At 37.4% G+C, this 17,217-nt stretch overlaps 1 protein-coding gene across 1 annotated transcript in view; it reads left to right on the top strand.

The window, feature by feature from the left end:
- ADAMTS20 (ADAM metallopeptidase with thrombospondin type 1 motif 20) overlaps positions 1-17,217 on the top strand; it is a 167,425-nt gene that overhangs the window by 75,050 nt on the left and 75,158 nt on the right. Inside the window, exons 12-19 of the mRNA XM_036457992.2 lie at positions 2,100-2,245; positions 3,760-3,941; positions 4,039-4,175; positions 6,656-6,773; positions 9,142-9,237; positions 11,494-11,660; positions 11,814-11,943; positions 16,839-16,965. Of these exons, the coding sequence (XP_036313885.1) occupies positions 2,100-2,245; positions 3,760-3,941; positions 4,039-4,175; positions 6,656-6,773; positions 9,142-9,237; positions 11,494-11,660; positions 11,814-11,943; positions 16,839-16,965 (1,103 nt within the window). The remainder of the gene's footprint in view (positions 1-2,099; positions 2,246-3,759; positions 3,942-4,038; positions 4,176-6,655; positions 6,774-9,141; positions 9,238-11,493; positions 11,661-11,813; positions 11,944-16,838; positions 16,966-17,217) is intronic.

The following is a 17,217-nucleotide window of genomic DNA, read 5'->3' as shown; positions in this document are numbered from 1 at the left end:
AACAGATTAATGAACAATATATGGTATTTATATACCATGAAATATAATTCAGCCTTTTAAAAATTTATTGGGCTGACATCCTATATAATAAAGAGGTAATATGCAAATTGACCCTCACTCAACAACAATATGGCTGCCCTCATGTAGTCAAAGATGGCCACCACAAGATGGCTGGCAGGGGAGGGCAGTTGGGAGGGACCAGGCCTGCAAGGGAGGACAGTTGTGGGCTATCAGGCCTGCAGGGGAGGGCAGTTAGGACTGACCAGACTGGCAGAGGAGGGCAGTTGGGGGTGACTTGGTTTGCAGGGGAGGGCAGTTGGGGGGAACCAGGCCTGCAAGTGAGGGTAGTTGGGGGTGACCAGGCTGGCAAGGGAGGATAGTTAGGGGCAATTGAGCTAGCAGGGGAGGGAAGTTAGGGGTGATTAGGCTGGCAAAGGAGGCAAGTTAGGGGTAACCAGGTTAGCCGGGGAGGGAAGTTAGGGGTAATCAGGCCAGCAATGGAGAGCAGTTGGGAGTGACCAGGCCAGCAGGGAAGGGCAGTTGAGGGTGACCAGGCCAACAGGGAGGGCAGTTAAGGGCAATCAGGCTGGCAGGGGAGCAGTTAGGCATCAATCATGTTGGCAGGGGAGTGGCAGTTAGTGGGTGATCAGTCTGGCAGGCAGAAGTGGCTAGAGCCATTCAGGCAGGCACGCAGGCGAGCGGTTGGGAGCCAGCAGTCCAAGGCCTAAATGGGCAGTTGGAAATACCATTTAGGGGGGGTCCCAGATTGGAGAGGGTGCAAGCTGGGCTGAGGGACACCCCCCCCATACACAAATTTCGTGCACCAGGCCTTTAGTTGGTTAATAATATATAGATTTCAAGTATATAGTGCTATGATACATCATCTGTATATTGCACTGTGTTCCCATCATCCAGATTTAGCCTTGGTATAAGAAGGAAATTTTGGCACATGCCATGTGTGAATCTTGAAGACATTATGCTATGTGAAATAAGCCAGTTATATAAAGATAAACACAGTATGATTTCAATTATATGAGATATCCCAAGTAGTCAGATTCATAGAAACAAAATAGAATGGTGGTTGCCAGGGGCTGGGAGGAGCGGAGAATGAGGAATTATTATCTAATGGGTGTACAGTTTCAGTTTGGGAAGATGAAGATTTCATTTTGGATGGTTGTACAACAGTGTGAAGGTAGTTAATACTACTGAACTGTACACTTAAAGATGGTTAAAATAGTAAACTTTATTTTAATAATAAAAATGAACATTAAATTATAAACAAAACAATATAAGCTTATTTTTAAGTTATTAACTTTAATAAACATAGACTTACTCTGTAAAATGCTTACAAAATTTTTTAAATGCTCACTCACAATTTCTGTGCTCATCTCCTCACAATCTGATAGTGACTAATTCATAGACCAGCATCAACACATGAACCACATTAGCTTTCATGTCCTAGAGATTGGAGCAGCAATGACATAGGGGAATTGAGAGAATGTTGAGTCATGTTCTGAGTAGTGAGAAGGGCTGAGATTAAGTAGATAAATGGAGGGATTAATTTTGACTAGGACCCTGGATTTTGTTTATAAGTAGGCACAGACACTGATGGGTGGGTAGAAGAGCTGCTGGGAGATTTTTCTGCAAGTTTCAATTTTCTTGATGAAAGTAAAAAAAAACAAGTGATCATTGAGACTTTGGAGGAGATAGACTGGGAAGTTAGGTCAAAGAGTGAGGGATAGATAACTGCATAAAATACAAGTATGGATATATATCATATTAATCTAATATTTGCTTTAATTTTTTTTAAATTTTACTAAGTTTTTCCAATATGTATAGGTCTTCCCTACCCTAAGGAGACTCTGAATCTTAAGAGCAAGGGAATTTTTAAATTCTTTTTGCATTCCATAAGTCTTACAGTTATTTGATAGACAGTAAATATTCAACAACATGAAATCAAATGTAATCACATCTGAATGAACATTTTGCTTTAAATTGTATACATTTTGTTCTTCTCTTGATCTGCTGCTGCTCTTAGAGTTACTATGGTGTTCTCACTAGATGTACATAAATCACTTTTCTTTGTGTTATTTTTATAGCATTGCCACCATGGGCTGTGTGTAAACAAAGAAATGGAAACACGTCCTGTAGATGGTGAATGGGGACCATGGGGACCTTACAGTTCTTGTTCAAGAACATGTGGAGGTGGAATCAAAAGCACAACCAGGCTCTGTAATCGCCCCGAGTATGTCCTTTTTATGTCACTGTAAATTAAGATTATCTCAAGGCACCAGAAACTAAACATCAGTTTCATTCACTTCTAAACTGGAGGTCAGTCTGTAAGTTTCTGAGAATCAGAAAACTTCTGGGACACTTAAGCCAGATTACTTTATATCTTGGTAGATTCAGAACCTTAAAAAAGCTTACAGATAAAAATAATCTTTGGAATCTAAATTGAGACAGAGACTTTTTTTTCCTGATTTATTGTGAATTTGAGAAATACCTCAATAGTTATAAATAATGACAGTAATATAATGGCATTTTTTATATTTAGTGTTTCTGTTGAAAGCTACTTTCTCCTTTTAACTATGTTTTGGCTGTCCTGGACAAGACACGTAGTTCCATTACCAGTTTTTTACTCATTTGTGTAATTCTACAAGTCATTATTTCTTTCTTTACCTATTATGTTATAGATGTATCCATGTCTTTAGCTTGAATAACTACTGAAACATATCTCCTCTCATTATTTAAAAGAACTTAAGAGATTCCATAAATATTTTAAAATAATTTTCCTATTGTTATGTGATATACAAATTGGTAAGAGATATAACACTTTTCACTTAAAATCTATTACCATGAATTTTTTAATGCAGAAATATGAAATATTCTGAATAAAATCTGAATTCATTTGAATTTTAGAATAACTAAATTATGCTAAAAGTCTTCATATTTAAAAATGCTGAGAAAAGGGTTTTTGTTTTCCAGCATAAGTTGGATGGATATAGAGTGACACATGAAACTTGTTGAACTAAATGATAAGTAGGAGATCTATGAAAAAGACATATATGTTTCTTTTTTTAACATTGTATTATCTTTTTTTTTTTTTTTAAATAATCTTTGGCTCATCCTCCTCCCAAATATGAACAAATCATTAATATATATATATATATATATATATATATATATATGAACAAATCATTAATATATATATATAAATATGAACAAATCATTAATATATATAATATATATATATATATATATATATATATATATATATATATATTGTTAGTGATTTTAGAGAGGAAGGGAGAGGGAAAGTTTGATAGAAATATCAATGATGAGAGAGAACCATCTATTGGCTGCCTTCTGCACACACACACTCACACACACACACCCCACTGGGAATTGTGCCCAACCAGGAATCAAAGTGTGACCTCCTGGTTCCTATGTGGAAACTCAACCCCTGAACCACACTGGCTGGGCAAACGAACCATTTTTTGAAATTTTAAAAGAAATCCCCATCATAGTTCCTTATTAGTTAATCAAATCATGAATCACTTCTCTCCTCTAGGCCATAGCATCCACCAAGATGGATATTTTTAGGTTATTAGCCAGGGGATTGCTTAAAACCATGTTACATACTTGTGTTATGTTCAAAGTGTTAGTGGGACCTCATGGAAAGGAATGGAACAATGTTAGAGGTAACCGACAAAAATAATATCGTACTGATGTGCTTTAAAATGTAATGAATTTGACTAGGCCGAGAAACGGAGGAAAGTACTGTGTGGGCCGCAGGATGAAATTTCGATCATGTAATACTGATTCCTGTCCAAAAGGAAAGCAAGACTTTCGTGAGAAGCAGTGCTCTGATTTTGATGGTAAACACTTCAACATCAATGGTCTTTCCCCTAACGTGAGATGGCTTCCAAAGTACAGTGGGAGTAAGTAGTTAGGATATTTTTTATGTGAATCTTTTCTGAGACCTAAGAACAAACAGTTGCATTATTGTATGCCAAAACGTTGACTTTTTCCTTACAGTTGCCATAAAAGATCGCTGTAAACTCTACTGTCGGGTTGCTGGAACCACTAACTTCTACCAGTTGAAGGATAGGGTTGCCGATGGTACCCCTTGTGGAACTGAAACTAACGACATCTGTGTTCAAGGCCTGTGTCGGGTGCGTAAACTTACTCTGTTTAAGGTGGCTTTCAGGAGACTATGACTTCTGTTACTTCGGAACACATGTTTATGAATCCAGTACAGCAGCCTTTGGTGATTATCACATTATCTGTAGGAGTTTCATTAGGAGACTTTTTACTAGGTGATTTTCTGCCATGAAGAGAAACTAATGAAGCATTAAGGTAAGTCTGCCAATTTTGTTTTGTGTTTGATACTCAAAATCAAGATAAGAGGTGAGGTCGACTTTCTAAAATGATAAAAATATTAAGACACAAGGGTTATAAAGTCCTTTTATTCTTCAAGTGTGACCTTTTGTGGTGACTTTTTTTTTTTTTTTTTTTTAATTCCCTCAATGTTAGAAGCCTTGGTATCCTCCCTCCCTCTGTCCATTCTTGTCTCTTAATTTTTGGATAAATGCTTCAGACATTTACTGAGAACCTACTAGATGTCAGATAAAAGGATGGAACAGAGTACTAACCTCCAAGATGGTCACAGATTTGTGAGGTAGATAGGCAGGCAAACAATTATAGTGCACTGCAATGGAGTCATCTGCAAGGAGGCTTGGGATATTGGGGAAGGAATGTCTTAATTAGGGGGAGGAGGGTAAAGGTTTTGAAGAATGCTCATGGAGGGTGTGAGGCTTGAGCTAATTGTGTAGGTTTTAGGAAGATAAGGATGTAAGGTGAGATAGGGGCTAACTAATGGTTGTGCTGTGCACTTTTCCCCTAAAGACCTTGGAGATCTTTAGGATTGGAAATTGAGAAAGAGGTGTGATTTGATTTGCATGTCAGAATCTTCAGAATGCACTGGGTTAGGAGAAGACTGGAGATGGGTGGGCCATTTAGCAGGATTTTCGGTGGGAGCAGATGAGACCCTGAATTCCAGCACACATACTGCACATGGCGATCTTAAAAATGGTGACGAACTTGAAAACCATGGTAGGGAATGCTGTCTAGGCAGGCGTCTTCAAACTACGGCCCGCGGGCCACATGCGGCCCGCAGAGGAGTCTGATCCGGCCCGCCAGGTTTTTTGGGCAGTGAGCACAGCCGAGGTGTTACAGTAGGAATTAGTAGTTCATATAGTCCGGCCCTCCAGCTCTCTGAGGGACCGTGATCTGGCCCCCACTTTAAAAAGTTTGAGGACGCCTGGAATACATGTGAAGTTTTATGAACTCATTCTTCTGGTTAGGTGTAACTCAATAGGACCAAGTTCTCCCTATAACCAAACATCTATTACCAGTTACCCAGGTGAGAGAGGGGTTGCACACAAGTGTTAATGAGATGTCCAAAGGAACTTAAAGTAACTTACACATTGGAAAAACCTTAAATACTAGGAAATGGATACTCAGTGGCCTGAAGTTTTTTAAAATCTAACTTATCAGCAGAAAGTCATATAAAATAAAAAATATGATTACCTGAACATGTATAGATGCATACTACTTTAAGAAACCATCCGCTTGAAACTTTAAAAATTCAAATATTTGACCTATATATAAAAATTCATGAGGTTTATGATTTTTTTTTTTTTTTACCTTTCCAATCACCAAATTTAGAGGATTTGTCCAGAGAACTAAAAGTTATTACTGCGTATATAGAAGACATCTTCTGCATTTGTTCTTTTAAACCTCTGGAACAAACCATTTACTTTCACCTTTACTTATATATTCATTCTTTTCATAAACCCTGTGTATTATGCTGGATATTAATTTTGGAGAAATAAACTTTCTTTCAGCTCTACTCAGGTTATTATGAATTCTAATGTTGTGATTTTAAAAAGAAAATGAATCATGAAAGACATCTTTTTGGAGTTACTTCTTAAAATTCTTACCTGAGGATATGTTTTTATTGATTTTAGAGAGAAAGCGAGAAAGGGGGAGAGAGAGAAAGAAAAATTGATGTGAGAGAGAAACATTGATTATGTGATTATCACCAAAGGTTGGGTTCTGTTTTCACCCCAACTAGTACCGAACCCACAATCTGGGTATGTGACCTGTCTGGGAATTGAACCTACAACCTTTTTAAAAGTATACAGCATAATGCTCTAACCAACTGAGCCACCTGACCAGGGCCGGGGTTATTTTAATGTGTTACTTACATAGTCCTACTTTTTGTGCCTTTTAAATGACATATATTTAAAGAGTGTTTTTCAAATGAGGGATATAGCAGTCAGTCATTGTTACAGTGTGGATTCCTAGTTTCACCTTCAAGGTTTCCCGGGTGGCCTTTTTAAGTGCCACCCTGTGTGATTTTGATGCAGGAGGTACATGGATGACGCTTTGAAAAACAGTTTTTTCAACCAGGTGAACAGATATGTGAAAATATTAACATATGAAAAGATCAGTAGGTATTATGAAGAAAAAAAATCCTGCTGTATCAAATCTGTTAATTGAAAGAATACTTATGAAAAGAACTTTGTAAAGCACCATGTTTATCATTAGTCATTTTTATAACATTAATCTGATTTATTGTATTTTGAAGCAAGCTGGTTGTGATCATGTGTTAAACTCGAAGGCCAGGAGAGACAAATGCGGTGTGTGTGGAGGGGATAATTCATCATGCAGAACCATGTCAGGAATCTTCAACAGTGCTCATTATGGTAAGCTGTGTATCTCGGTCTAGTTTTCCCTTTTATTTAGTGTAATAATGGTATATGTGATGAAGGTTTACTAGTAATGGTTTGTTATTGTTTGGTCTACTCTATACCCTTAATTAGAATTGATTGTTAAGGGGTGGGAGCAGAGTGGAGAAGGTCAATGGAGGGGGAAAAAGAGGACATCTGTAATACTTTCAACAATAAAGATGAATTTAAAACTATAAAATACAAGCCACGAAACTTTAAAAAGAAGATAGTTAAAAAATTTCCTAAATATTAAAGATTAAATATTATTTATCCTTGAATTAGTGAATTCACCTGTTAAAGGCAAATGCATTAAAAAAAATGTATTAGGTGCATTAATCAGAGTACATTCACTGCTATTTGACAATGATGTGTGAATAGCCCCCGCATTACCAGTGTATTCTTACTGCAGTTCCTATACCCTAATGTATACTGTATTTATAATGTTTTCAGGAAACTTGCTTTTAATTACTTTTCATTATTTGAACCAATTTTTTTTTTTTTTTTATGACCCGGCCCATCTGTTGTGCTCCTTATTGACGACATATTGAAAATGTTGATTGAAGGTGGGAGGATGAAAACATTAACCTAAATGTGGATTTTGAATTACTATTACATTTGATTTTCCAGGAACTATTTTTATTACAAAATGTAATGATATTTGGCCATGATTTTATTTTTCTTCAAAATTATTAAGAGAATATAGCAGATATTTTCTATTCTAAAAATTTCTGGGAAATGTTTTTTCTTTTCTTTTTTATGGTAGTAAAAGTAGCCCTATAAAACTTTGCTTGCAAAATAAAAATTTACTTTTACAGTTTTATTGTTCAGCTTTAAACTATATTCACATATGCTTGAGCACAGTTAAGTTAGTTTGAATTGCTTCATTTAAAACAAGATTTACTTTTTATATTTATATTAAAAGTATAGTACATTTCATACTATGATGAGACTTAAAAATCCTTGTTAGTAGATAATCTGACTTACTTTGTAGTTATGATTCATTATTTCATGGGACCCATACATATTTGATCCCTTTTTTTAATAATAAATGGCCCATATTTACCAGAATTTCTCTGTACTCACTGGAAAACATTTTTTTTCTGTATAAAACCACATGCATCAAATTGTACTATGAGTTGATCAGTTTGCAAATGAAAAAGATGTTAAATACATTTGTATGCTACAAACAGCATTGTCACATCACTGCCCCCTGGCGGTAGCCTTCATCTTGTCACTCTTGCCATGTTTAGGAATTGCCTTCTTGAAAAATATATAATAGCAAAGACAAATAGTGAAGGTCATAGGAATATTTTATAGTAAAAAATCATGAATTAAAATTATTCTTCTAGATTAATAGCCTGTAACCATATCTGTATAGTGTATACAGAATTATCAAACCTTATATTTAAATGTGATGCCTTAGAGAGATATAAATAAGGCTGCTCTAAAAACATGCAAGGTAATTTCATGTTGGACTTAAGCTCTTTTAAACTTCCCCTTCTTAAATTCATTCCATATTTATCAAAGTGAGTGTGCAAGAAAAATTTCAACTCCTTTCATTCATGTATTACATAGAAAGAAAGTCCTATAAGGAAAAGGAAAAACTTAGAATTAATATCACTAGAGCAAATAAGAATGTTTGGACAACTATGAACTGTGTAACATGAGTACGTCAAGCACAGGGAAAACTTTCCACTCTTTCTTAATATATATTTAATATGGTGTTTCCTCATTTTTTGAGCAGTGCCAGACTTGGTGAATTAAGTCTCATAAACTCAAAATATTATTTTCATTTCTCTCAAGTAAATTTTTTACTTTTCTCTTGACAATAATGTAAAATGTTGGGGGAAGCTATAGGGATTTCTGTTTATATTAGAGACCAAAAGTTTAAAAAATATGCTTCTCATTAACTCACATTATTTTGCTCTTTACTGAATCTCTGTGTACACATATAGCAATACTCAACTATTTTGGATAACTTTTGGATTTGTGGCTATCATTTGGAATATTGCATTTAAAAAAACACACTAGGAAATAGAAAATATAGCATACTAGCTTCATTTTTATTCTATACTCAGAATTTTAGAAGTAAAGAAAATTTAGGAAATGTACTTTTTAAGAATCCCAAACTCTTTTCTGTTTCTAGACGACAACCACTTTTTTTCAATTCTTAGCAAGTTGTATAAGGCATAGATTAAAAAGTCAGCACTGGTACCATTGATCAAAGATAAAATGAAATTAACTCTGACTATACTATTGAAAATTTTCAATCATTCAGCAGCAATAGCCTCTGGACCATCTGTTTTTGTGTGTGAAAGTTAACATGCATAAAATTATATTGTAGGTTATAATGTTGTCATAAAGATTCCCGCAGGAGCAACCAACATCGATATTCTTCAGCACAGCTATTCTGGAACACCAGCAGATGACAATTACCTTGGTAAACATTTCTAGTAAACAGCACCAATGTGTGGTTTGTGTGCGATTTCATGGAGGTCTGCAGTTGATGTAAATTCTTGGAAGGCAAGCAGAGACCCCCTGAAACAACATGCAATTTCAGTTCATACTGAGCTGAGTCCTGTGACTCAAGATATTCCTATTTGGAAAATACGGAACTAAATTCTGAAAAGTAAATTTGAATTTTCCTCCATGAGAGTGTTTTAAAATAATCATACAGGTTATATTTAAAGTTGCATGTGTATTTAAAATAAAATCCTCGTCTATCTTTTAATATAAAATTAGAGACCTGTTTGAGGTTTGATGTTTTAAAGAATTTTCTTAAGTTCTCTTTTGCCATGTAGTAAAAGGATTTATATGCAGTTTTTAAAAAGTTCTTATGTAAAGGAAAAGAACTATGGATTCTTATTTTTAGATGTTAATGAATATTTAGTTTATAGTATATTGTCCTTTAGTTATTTCTAGAGTTATAACTGAGGATCTGCATTTATAACGAACAGTTTATCTCAGGAATTACATTTGGCATTATAAAGTCAAATGTAAAGGGAATTACCGCTTAGAGGATGCAGGATAGTTGGGGGGAGTGACAAAATAATTTTAGAACTGATAGAGATGATGGTTGTGCACCATTGTTCACTTTAAAATGGTTAGTTTTATGTTATGTAAATTTTTGTAAAACTGCAAAAATATTCTCAAAGAATATCAGTGTAAATAATTTGATTAGTCTTTTACATTTAGTTAATCTCTCTCTCTTAGGTTCCAAATATAGATATTTTGTCTTTCCTAGGAATGCCCAAATTTAAAAATTAGAAATGTTCACCAGTAAAATAGCAAAATGCTTTGTAAGAGAACTGCTAGTGACAATATAAAAATCTAAATAGAAATGAACAAAAACAAACATGAAAGGATTTCTAAAACATAGATATTTATAAAATTTGCTTTGGTAAATAAAAGTAGTGAAATGTATACAGTATTCCTCAGTCATGTTCTACTCATTTTTCTTAGTTTCAGTGTAACTGGTACTCCCTTAAATAGGCCTACCCACTTTGGCCAAAGTGCAGACTTACGTAGAGCAATTTCTATTTTGTAGGATAAATGTAGAACTTCATTGGTTCTTCATTGAATTTAGTGGAGTATATAAATATATTCACAATAGTCCATACAGATGTAGAAATATCAAACTTATAAATACCTAGGTAGCTTTTTTAAGGGATGTAGGATTTATTATTAAATTAGCCATCGGTAACATGTATATCATGTATGCCCTAGATGAGGTTCCTTGAAAGACCAAACATTTTCCAAACAGGTTATTGTTCAACTGAGAACTATAATATAAGTAAAGCTACAAAAGGATTTAGTAAATATGGCATTTTTATTAGTATAAAATTTTTAAAAATTACACACCCTCTTGAAAATTAAAAATGCATAGGGCAATTTATGCATAATAACAGCATGCATCTCCATGAAAAAGACATTTATATATAGAATTGGGTAGTCATCACATGCCTTTCAAATATTGAGCCTAAAGTTATATATATATATATATATATATATATATATATTTATATATATATATATATATATATATTTAAATATATTTATATATATATTTCACCTTACAGTCTTCTTTAAAAAATATATTTTATTGACTTTTTTACAGAGAGGAAGGGAGAGGGATAGAGAGTTAGAACACTAATGAGAGAAACATTGATCAGCTGCCTCCAGCACACCCCCTACTAGGAATGTGCCCGCAACCAAGGTACATGCCCTTGACTGGAATTGAACCTGGGACCCTTCAGTCTGCAGGCCAATGCTCTACCCACTGGGCCAAACTGGTTAGGGCTGACTTACAGTCTTAAAGCTATCTACATTTTTTTCAAGATAAGTGTAAATGGAATGTTGCTGCAGTCCAGCGGCTCTTCCTTTCCTTGCCACTGATGGCCAGGATGGTTTTAGTTGATCTTGCTGCTAGGCCTATGGCTTCTTTCTGTTTTCTCACTTCTGTACATCCCTCCCGAAGCTGCATGATTGCAGAAGAAGGTCCTACCTCAGATAGAAAAGTATAGGTCTGACGGTTCCCTACCTTGCAGTAAAATAAAGGATACCACATTGTACTCACAAAGCTTATTGACTCAATTATTTATTTTCTTAATTTTAAAAGGATTTGAATTTTAAAAGTTAAAAAATTTTCTGCGCTGGTGACTGGTTTTGCTGTTTCATGAGTACCATTCTTTTACAGCATTATCTGACACTCAAGGGAACTTCCTTTTGAATGGAAATTTTGTTGTAAGTATGGCAAAGAAAGAAATCCAGGTACAAGGAGCCATTTTTGAATACAGTGGTTCAAACAGCTCAACTGAAAGAATCAACAGTACTGATCGGCTAGAAGAAGAACTTGTATTGCAGGTAAATTCTCAGTAGGCATTAGAAAGGCTTAGCTTTAGTCATATTAGTAAACTGTGGTGATGAAGTGCTTTGCGGTTATTAAAAATGAAATGGTATCTTGTAGGAATATGTCTTTTATGAATTAATTGTTTGCTCCTGTGCATTTGTATTGAGGTTTTGTGTGTGGGTAACTTGTACAACCCTGATGTACGTTATTCCTTCAATATCCCTGTGGAAGAGAAGAGAGACCAGTTCACCTGGGACCCATATGGACCATGGCAAGACTGTACCAAAATGTGCCAAGGTACACTGGCATTGAAAGAGACAAAAGTTTGTGCAGGCTGGTATAATTTGGGTTACTTTTGAGTCTGACTTGTATGGGTCTGGCAGAATTCTCCCCACTGTCCACACACATGTACACCACACAGTCATACAAAGCTTCCCTGTCTTTCCCCTTCCCATTTTTCTCTTCACTCATTCTTTTTTTATATTTAGCCTCACTTATCCCTACTCATTTGAACATTCTGCATTACCATTCCTTTCATTTCTCTTCACAGTTTCTGTCTCACAGTCACAGAACGGTTCTTTAACTTGTTTCTCAGTGAAATAACCCCCCTCCACACTTCCCCAACCCCTTCTCCTTCTTTCTCAAGCCAAAAAAAAAAAAATGTTTCTGAATTGGAGTGGCATCCTAAAAACCTAGGAAAATAGATGAAAGAAACACCCATATCATAGCCCGTTGTCCTGACATTTCACACCAGGAGAACTAAAGAGGGAATCCACAAAACTTCCACAACAGAAAGTATCACAGGAAGTCAGAAAACAACCCAGAAAAGGAGGCTTTCAGTGTTAGAGTGCCAAACATTATTTCATTCTTTTATTTGGCTTGACAAAATTTATCACCTTATTTCTTTTATAGTTTTTCCCCCTCACATTAAATTTCTCTTCCATTTTTCTGGGATTTGTATTATTTAGGTGTTTAGCATCCTGGATGGATCACTTATCTTTCATTTTCTTTTCCTTATTTACACTGTTTCCTTCATATTTCTTCTCATAAATCTTGATTTATTTCATGGGTACAATATCTATGTCTCTGAGAATAGGAATCCTACTCTGCAAGTTTTATTTTGCTTCCTGACATACCTGTTTCATTTTAGTTCCATTTTTATTTTGGTTTCTACTGTATTATTAGTTTTCCTAAAATGTCTGCTAATCCTTTCTTGCTTTTTCATTATTAAGACTAAAATGCTAAAAGTCCTGAGTGGGTCAGAAAGGTCAAGTAGGGGCCTCATTATTGAGTAATTGGGTCACTAAATAGCTTTTCCAGATGTCATTGGGGATATGCCCCCAGGTGTCATTGTCAATGGATCTTTTTTTCTTGGGCTGAAAAGTCTCCCAAGAGAGAAATTCTTCCTCCTCCTCCTCCTCCTTCTCCACCTCCTCCTCCTCCTTTTCCTCCTTCTCCTCCTCCTCCTTCTTCTTTAATATTTTTATTGATTTCAGAGAGGAAGAGAGAGAGAGAAAGATAGAAACATCAAGAATGAGAGAGAATCATTGATTGGTTGCCTCCTTCATGCCCTCTATTGGAGATCAAACCCGCAACCTGGGCATGTGCCCATGACCAGAATTGAACCTGGGACCCTTCAGTCCACAGGCCAATGCTCTATCCACTGAGCCAAACTGGCCATGTCTCCCATCTTCTGAAGGTCAATGAGAGGACCAGGGAACTATAAACGTTGGTTTGGAGCTAGAGGGAAATGACGACAGTCCATTCTGGATCTCATCATTCGGAAGGAAGACTGGTACCTAACCCCCTATTTTCAGTGCAGTGCTTCCCAGCTTCCTTCCGCTGGGTCCGTGCCCTCAAGTTCACCTTCTCTGAAGCTGTGATAGCCATAAGGCACACATGGCTAGTCTGTTGAAATGTGCTCTCTAAGAAATACACAATGGATTTGGAAGACTTCGCATAAAAAAGGAACATAAAATATATCATCAATAATTTTTTAAAAAATAGATTTTATTGATTTTTTTACAGAAAGGAAGGGAGAGAGATAGAGAGTTAGAAACATCTATGAGAGAGAGTCATCAGCTGCCTCTTGCACACCCCCTACTGGGGATATGCCCGCAACCAAGGTACATGCCCTTGACCGGAATCGAACCCAGGACCTTTCAGTCCCCAAGCTGACGCTGTATCCATTGAGCCAAACCGGTTTTGGCTATCATCAATAATTTTTATATTGATACTAGAGGCCTGGTGCACAGATTCGTGCACATTGAAAGGAAGTTAATTAGAAGGTGGCTGGCCTGGTGGGACTGGGTGAGATAGTTCAGACTGTCTAAACCAGGCGTCTTCAAACTACGGCCCACGGGCCACATGCGGCCCGCAGAGGAGTCTGATCCGGCCCGCCAGGTTTTTGGGGCAGTGAGCGCAGCCGAGGTGTTACAGTAGGAATTAGTAGTTCATATAGTCTGGCCCTCCAGCTCTCTGAGGGACCGTGATCTGGCCCCCACTTTAAAAAGTTTGAGGACCCCTGTCTGTAGCCAGCCTCCCGTATTCCCTCCCCAGCCAGCTGCACCTGGGGTAGCACCAGGGCTCAAAGGGTGTCTGTGCAGTGAGCAAGATCCCTCTGGCAGGTGGGGTCCCTGGGCCTGGTTTGTGGAGTTGAGCTGAAACTGGATGTCCTACATCCCCCGAGGGATCCTAGTGTGAGAGAGGGCACTCTGCAAAGTTGCTGTTGCCCAGCAGCTCCTGCGTTGAGCATCTGCCCCCTGGTGGTCAGTGTGCATCATACCTACCAGCCAGTCGGTGGTCAGCTGGTGGGCCAAATATCCAATTATCTTTTGGATATTTAAGGGTTAAATATAAATATTAATTTCACCTTTATATTTTTACTTTTTTAATATGAATACAAGAAAATATAAAAATACATATGTGGCTCACATTCTGTGTTTGTGGAACAGTGCTGCTTTCCACTGGAAAGGTAGGAGTGAAACTATTCTTTGTAAAAACTTTTCCATCGCCCTAACTGGTTTTGCTCAGTGGATAGAGCGTCAGCCTGTAGACTGAAAAGTCCCAGGTTCGATTCCGGTCAAGAGCATGTACCTTGGTTGTGGGCACATCCCCAGTAGGGGGCGTGCAGGAAGCAGCCTATCGATGTTTCTCACTCATCAATGTTTCTAACTCTCTATCCCTTTCAATAAAATATATTAAAAAAAACCTTTTCCATCAATTCTGCATTTTTTTCAGGCCTACCCCTCACACACCTCCTCAGAGGAACCTGGCCTTTTTTTATCCCTGGGCTTTTCCTAGATTCCATGGCATGAATGGTTTATTTCTTATTCACCTACCCCCTCCACTCAGGATTAAATTTCAGCTTTCTTGACTTTGTTAAACAGTTATTTCCATCTACTTTTCATTCAGAATTTCCTTTTCCTGCCTACTGTGTTTCCTTTTCTAGCCTTTGTGTTCTTTTAGGTTTGTGCCTTTTCAAAATGCCTTTAAGTTATTTCAGTTAGTGTTTAGGAAGGATTGGAGATAAACATGTGTGTTCACATTTAGCTAACTGGAAGTATGTCCTTGAACTTGGATAAAACAGAAATCTGATCATGTCACTGACTGCTTAGACTGTTTCCTGCCCCTCTGTGTGGAAAGTGTGAAGTTTAATGTACTCTGGCCCATTACAACCACTTCTCTTAGTTTACTTTTGCTGTGATTATGCTAGATGCAAGCACCTGCCAAATCTCAGTGGCTTAGAACAACAAAGGTTTATTTCTTGCTTATCCTATTTTGGTTCTTAATTGGCTGACTCTTCTTCATTTGGTATCTGTGTCCATATCATTTAAAAAGAGTCAATCGGCCCTTAGATGGTTTGGCTCAGTGAAGATAGAGTGACGGCTTGTGGACTGAAGGGCCGGCCCTTGGTTCAATTCTGGTCAAAGGCATGTAACTCCGGTGCAGGCTTGATCCCAGGCCTGGTCTCAATCTCTCAATCTCAATCAATCTCTCTCTCTCTCTCTCTCTCCCTCTCCCTCTCCCTCTCCCTCTCCCTCTCTCCCTCTCCCTCTCCCTCTCCCTCTCCCTCTCCCTCTCCCTCTCCCTCTCCCTCTCCCTCTCCCTCTCCCTCTCCCTCTCCCTCTCTCTCTTCCTCTCCCTCTCCCTCTCCCTCTCCCCTCTCTCTTTCTCCCTCTCTCCCCCCTCTCTTCCCTTCCACTCTTCTCTTCCACTCTCTAAAAACCAATAAAAAAATATCAGATGAGGATTACCAACAACAAGAAGTCAATAGACTTTATTTTTAGAGTTGTTTTAGGGTTATGGAAAAATAGAGCAGAAATTTCCCGCCTGTCTTCTTCCATTCCCCACCTCCATTCTCGTTATTAACATCTTATATTAGCATAGCACAATTGGTACAATTAATGCATTATTATTAACTAAAATCCATAGTTTCCATTAGGGTTTAATCTTTGTTGTACATTCTGAGTTTGGACAAATGAATGGAGACATGTATTCACTATTATAGTATCATGAAGAATACCTTCACTCTCTAAGAAATCCCTCCCTCTATCCCCTCTCCAGCTTGTGACAATCGCTGATCTTTCTGGTGTCTGTCCATGCCTTTTTCATTCATGACTCCAGGCTGAAAGCTCAGCCCTTTTGGGGAAGGCTGTCTTGGAGATGGAGGGGAAGGAAAGAGCAGGAAGACCCATGTAGGGCTTTAGAGCTTCTGCCTGGAATAGGCCACATCCCCTTACAGTGGGTTGGCATAAGCCTGATGTCAATGGGCAGGGAAGCATGCTCCACCCACAGGAAGTTACAGTAACATTGTGGCAAGTGGGGAGGTATAATTCTATTACAGGGAAAAGGGGAGCAAATAATGGAGAATAATAACATAGTGTGCCATATAGCATCAGCGCCAACCTGGCCACTCAGTTCTCCTCTCATAGCGACTCCTTCCAGCTATAATACATTTCTATCTGCTCCACTCTTACCTGCCCGCTTTCCTTATCTCTTTGTCTTTCAGGATTGAGTTTATTATAGAAAGTCTTTCCTGAATAGATTAATATGCTAGTCTGTCCTATATACTGACTGGAGTTGTTTTGCTTTCTTAGCTGAATCCTTTAAACTATTAGAAGAAATAAATAATTGCAGAACATTTTCTTAATATGAGTTTTCTCTTTAATTTTCATTTGACATTGGCCAAGGTCTTCTTAGAAGAAAAATTATCTGCATACGTAAGAGTGATCTTATGGTAGCACCCGATCAAAGATGTGACCACCTACCACTTCCATTATTTGTGACGGAAAGATGCAATACAGACTGTGAACTAAGGTAAAGGAGCGATAATGTAAGCAATGTATAATGTAATCAGAGTAAAGCAAATTGTTGAGAAGATGTGCAATGAGTGGCACAGAGTGGGCATGTAGTTAATGTCTATCCTCTGTCCCTGCCATGCTATTATGAAATTTCAGGCTCTCTGTCTTAGGGGGAACTCAGCAGTTGGTTTGAATTTTTGTTCAGTATTTGCTGAATACCAGTATAGAGGCCTGAATATTTGTGTAGGAAATAGGAACACATTTGTCT

Source organism: Pipistrellus kuhlii, unplaced genomic scaffold (genome assembly GCF_014108245.1).
Source record: "Pipistrellus kuhlii isolate mPipKuh1 unplaced genomic scaffold, mPipKuh1.p scaffold_m20_p_3, whole genome shotgun sequence".
Classification (NCBI taxonomy): domain Eukaryota; kingdom Metazoa; phylum Chordata; class Mammalia; order Chiroptera; family Vespertilionidae; genus Pipistrellus; species Pipistrellus kuhlii.
The sequence above is the reverse complement of the archived record's forward strand: the minus strand, read 5'-3'. Positions and strand labels throughout refer to the sequence as shown.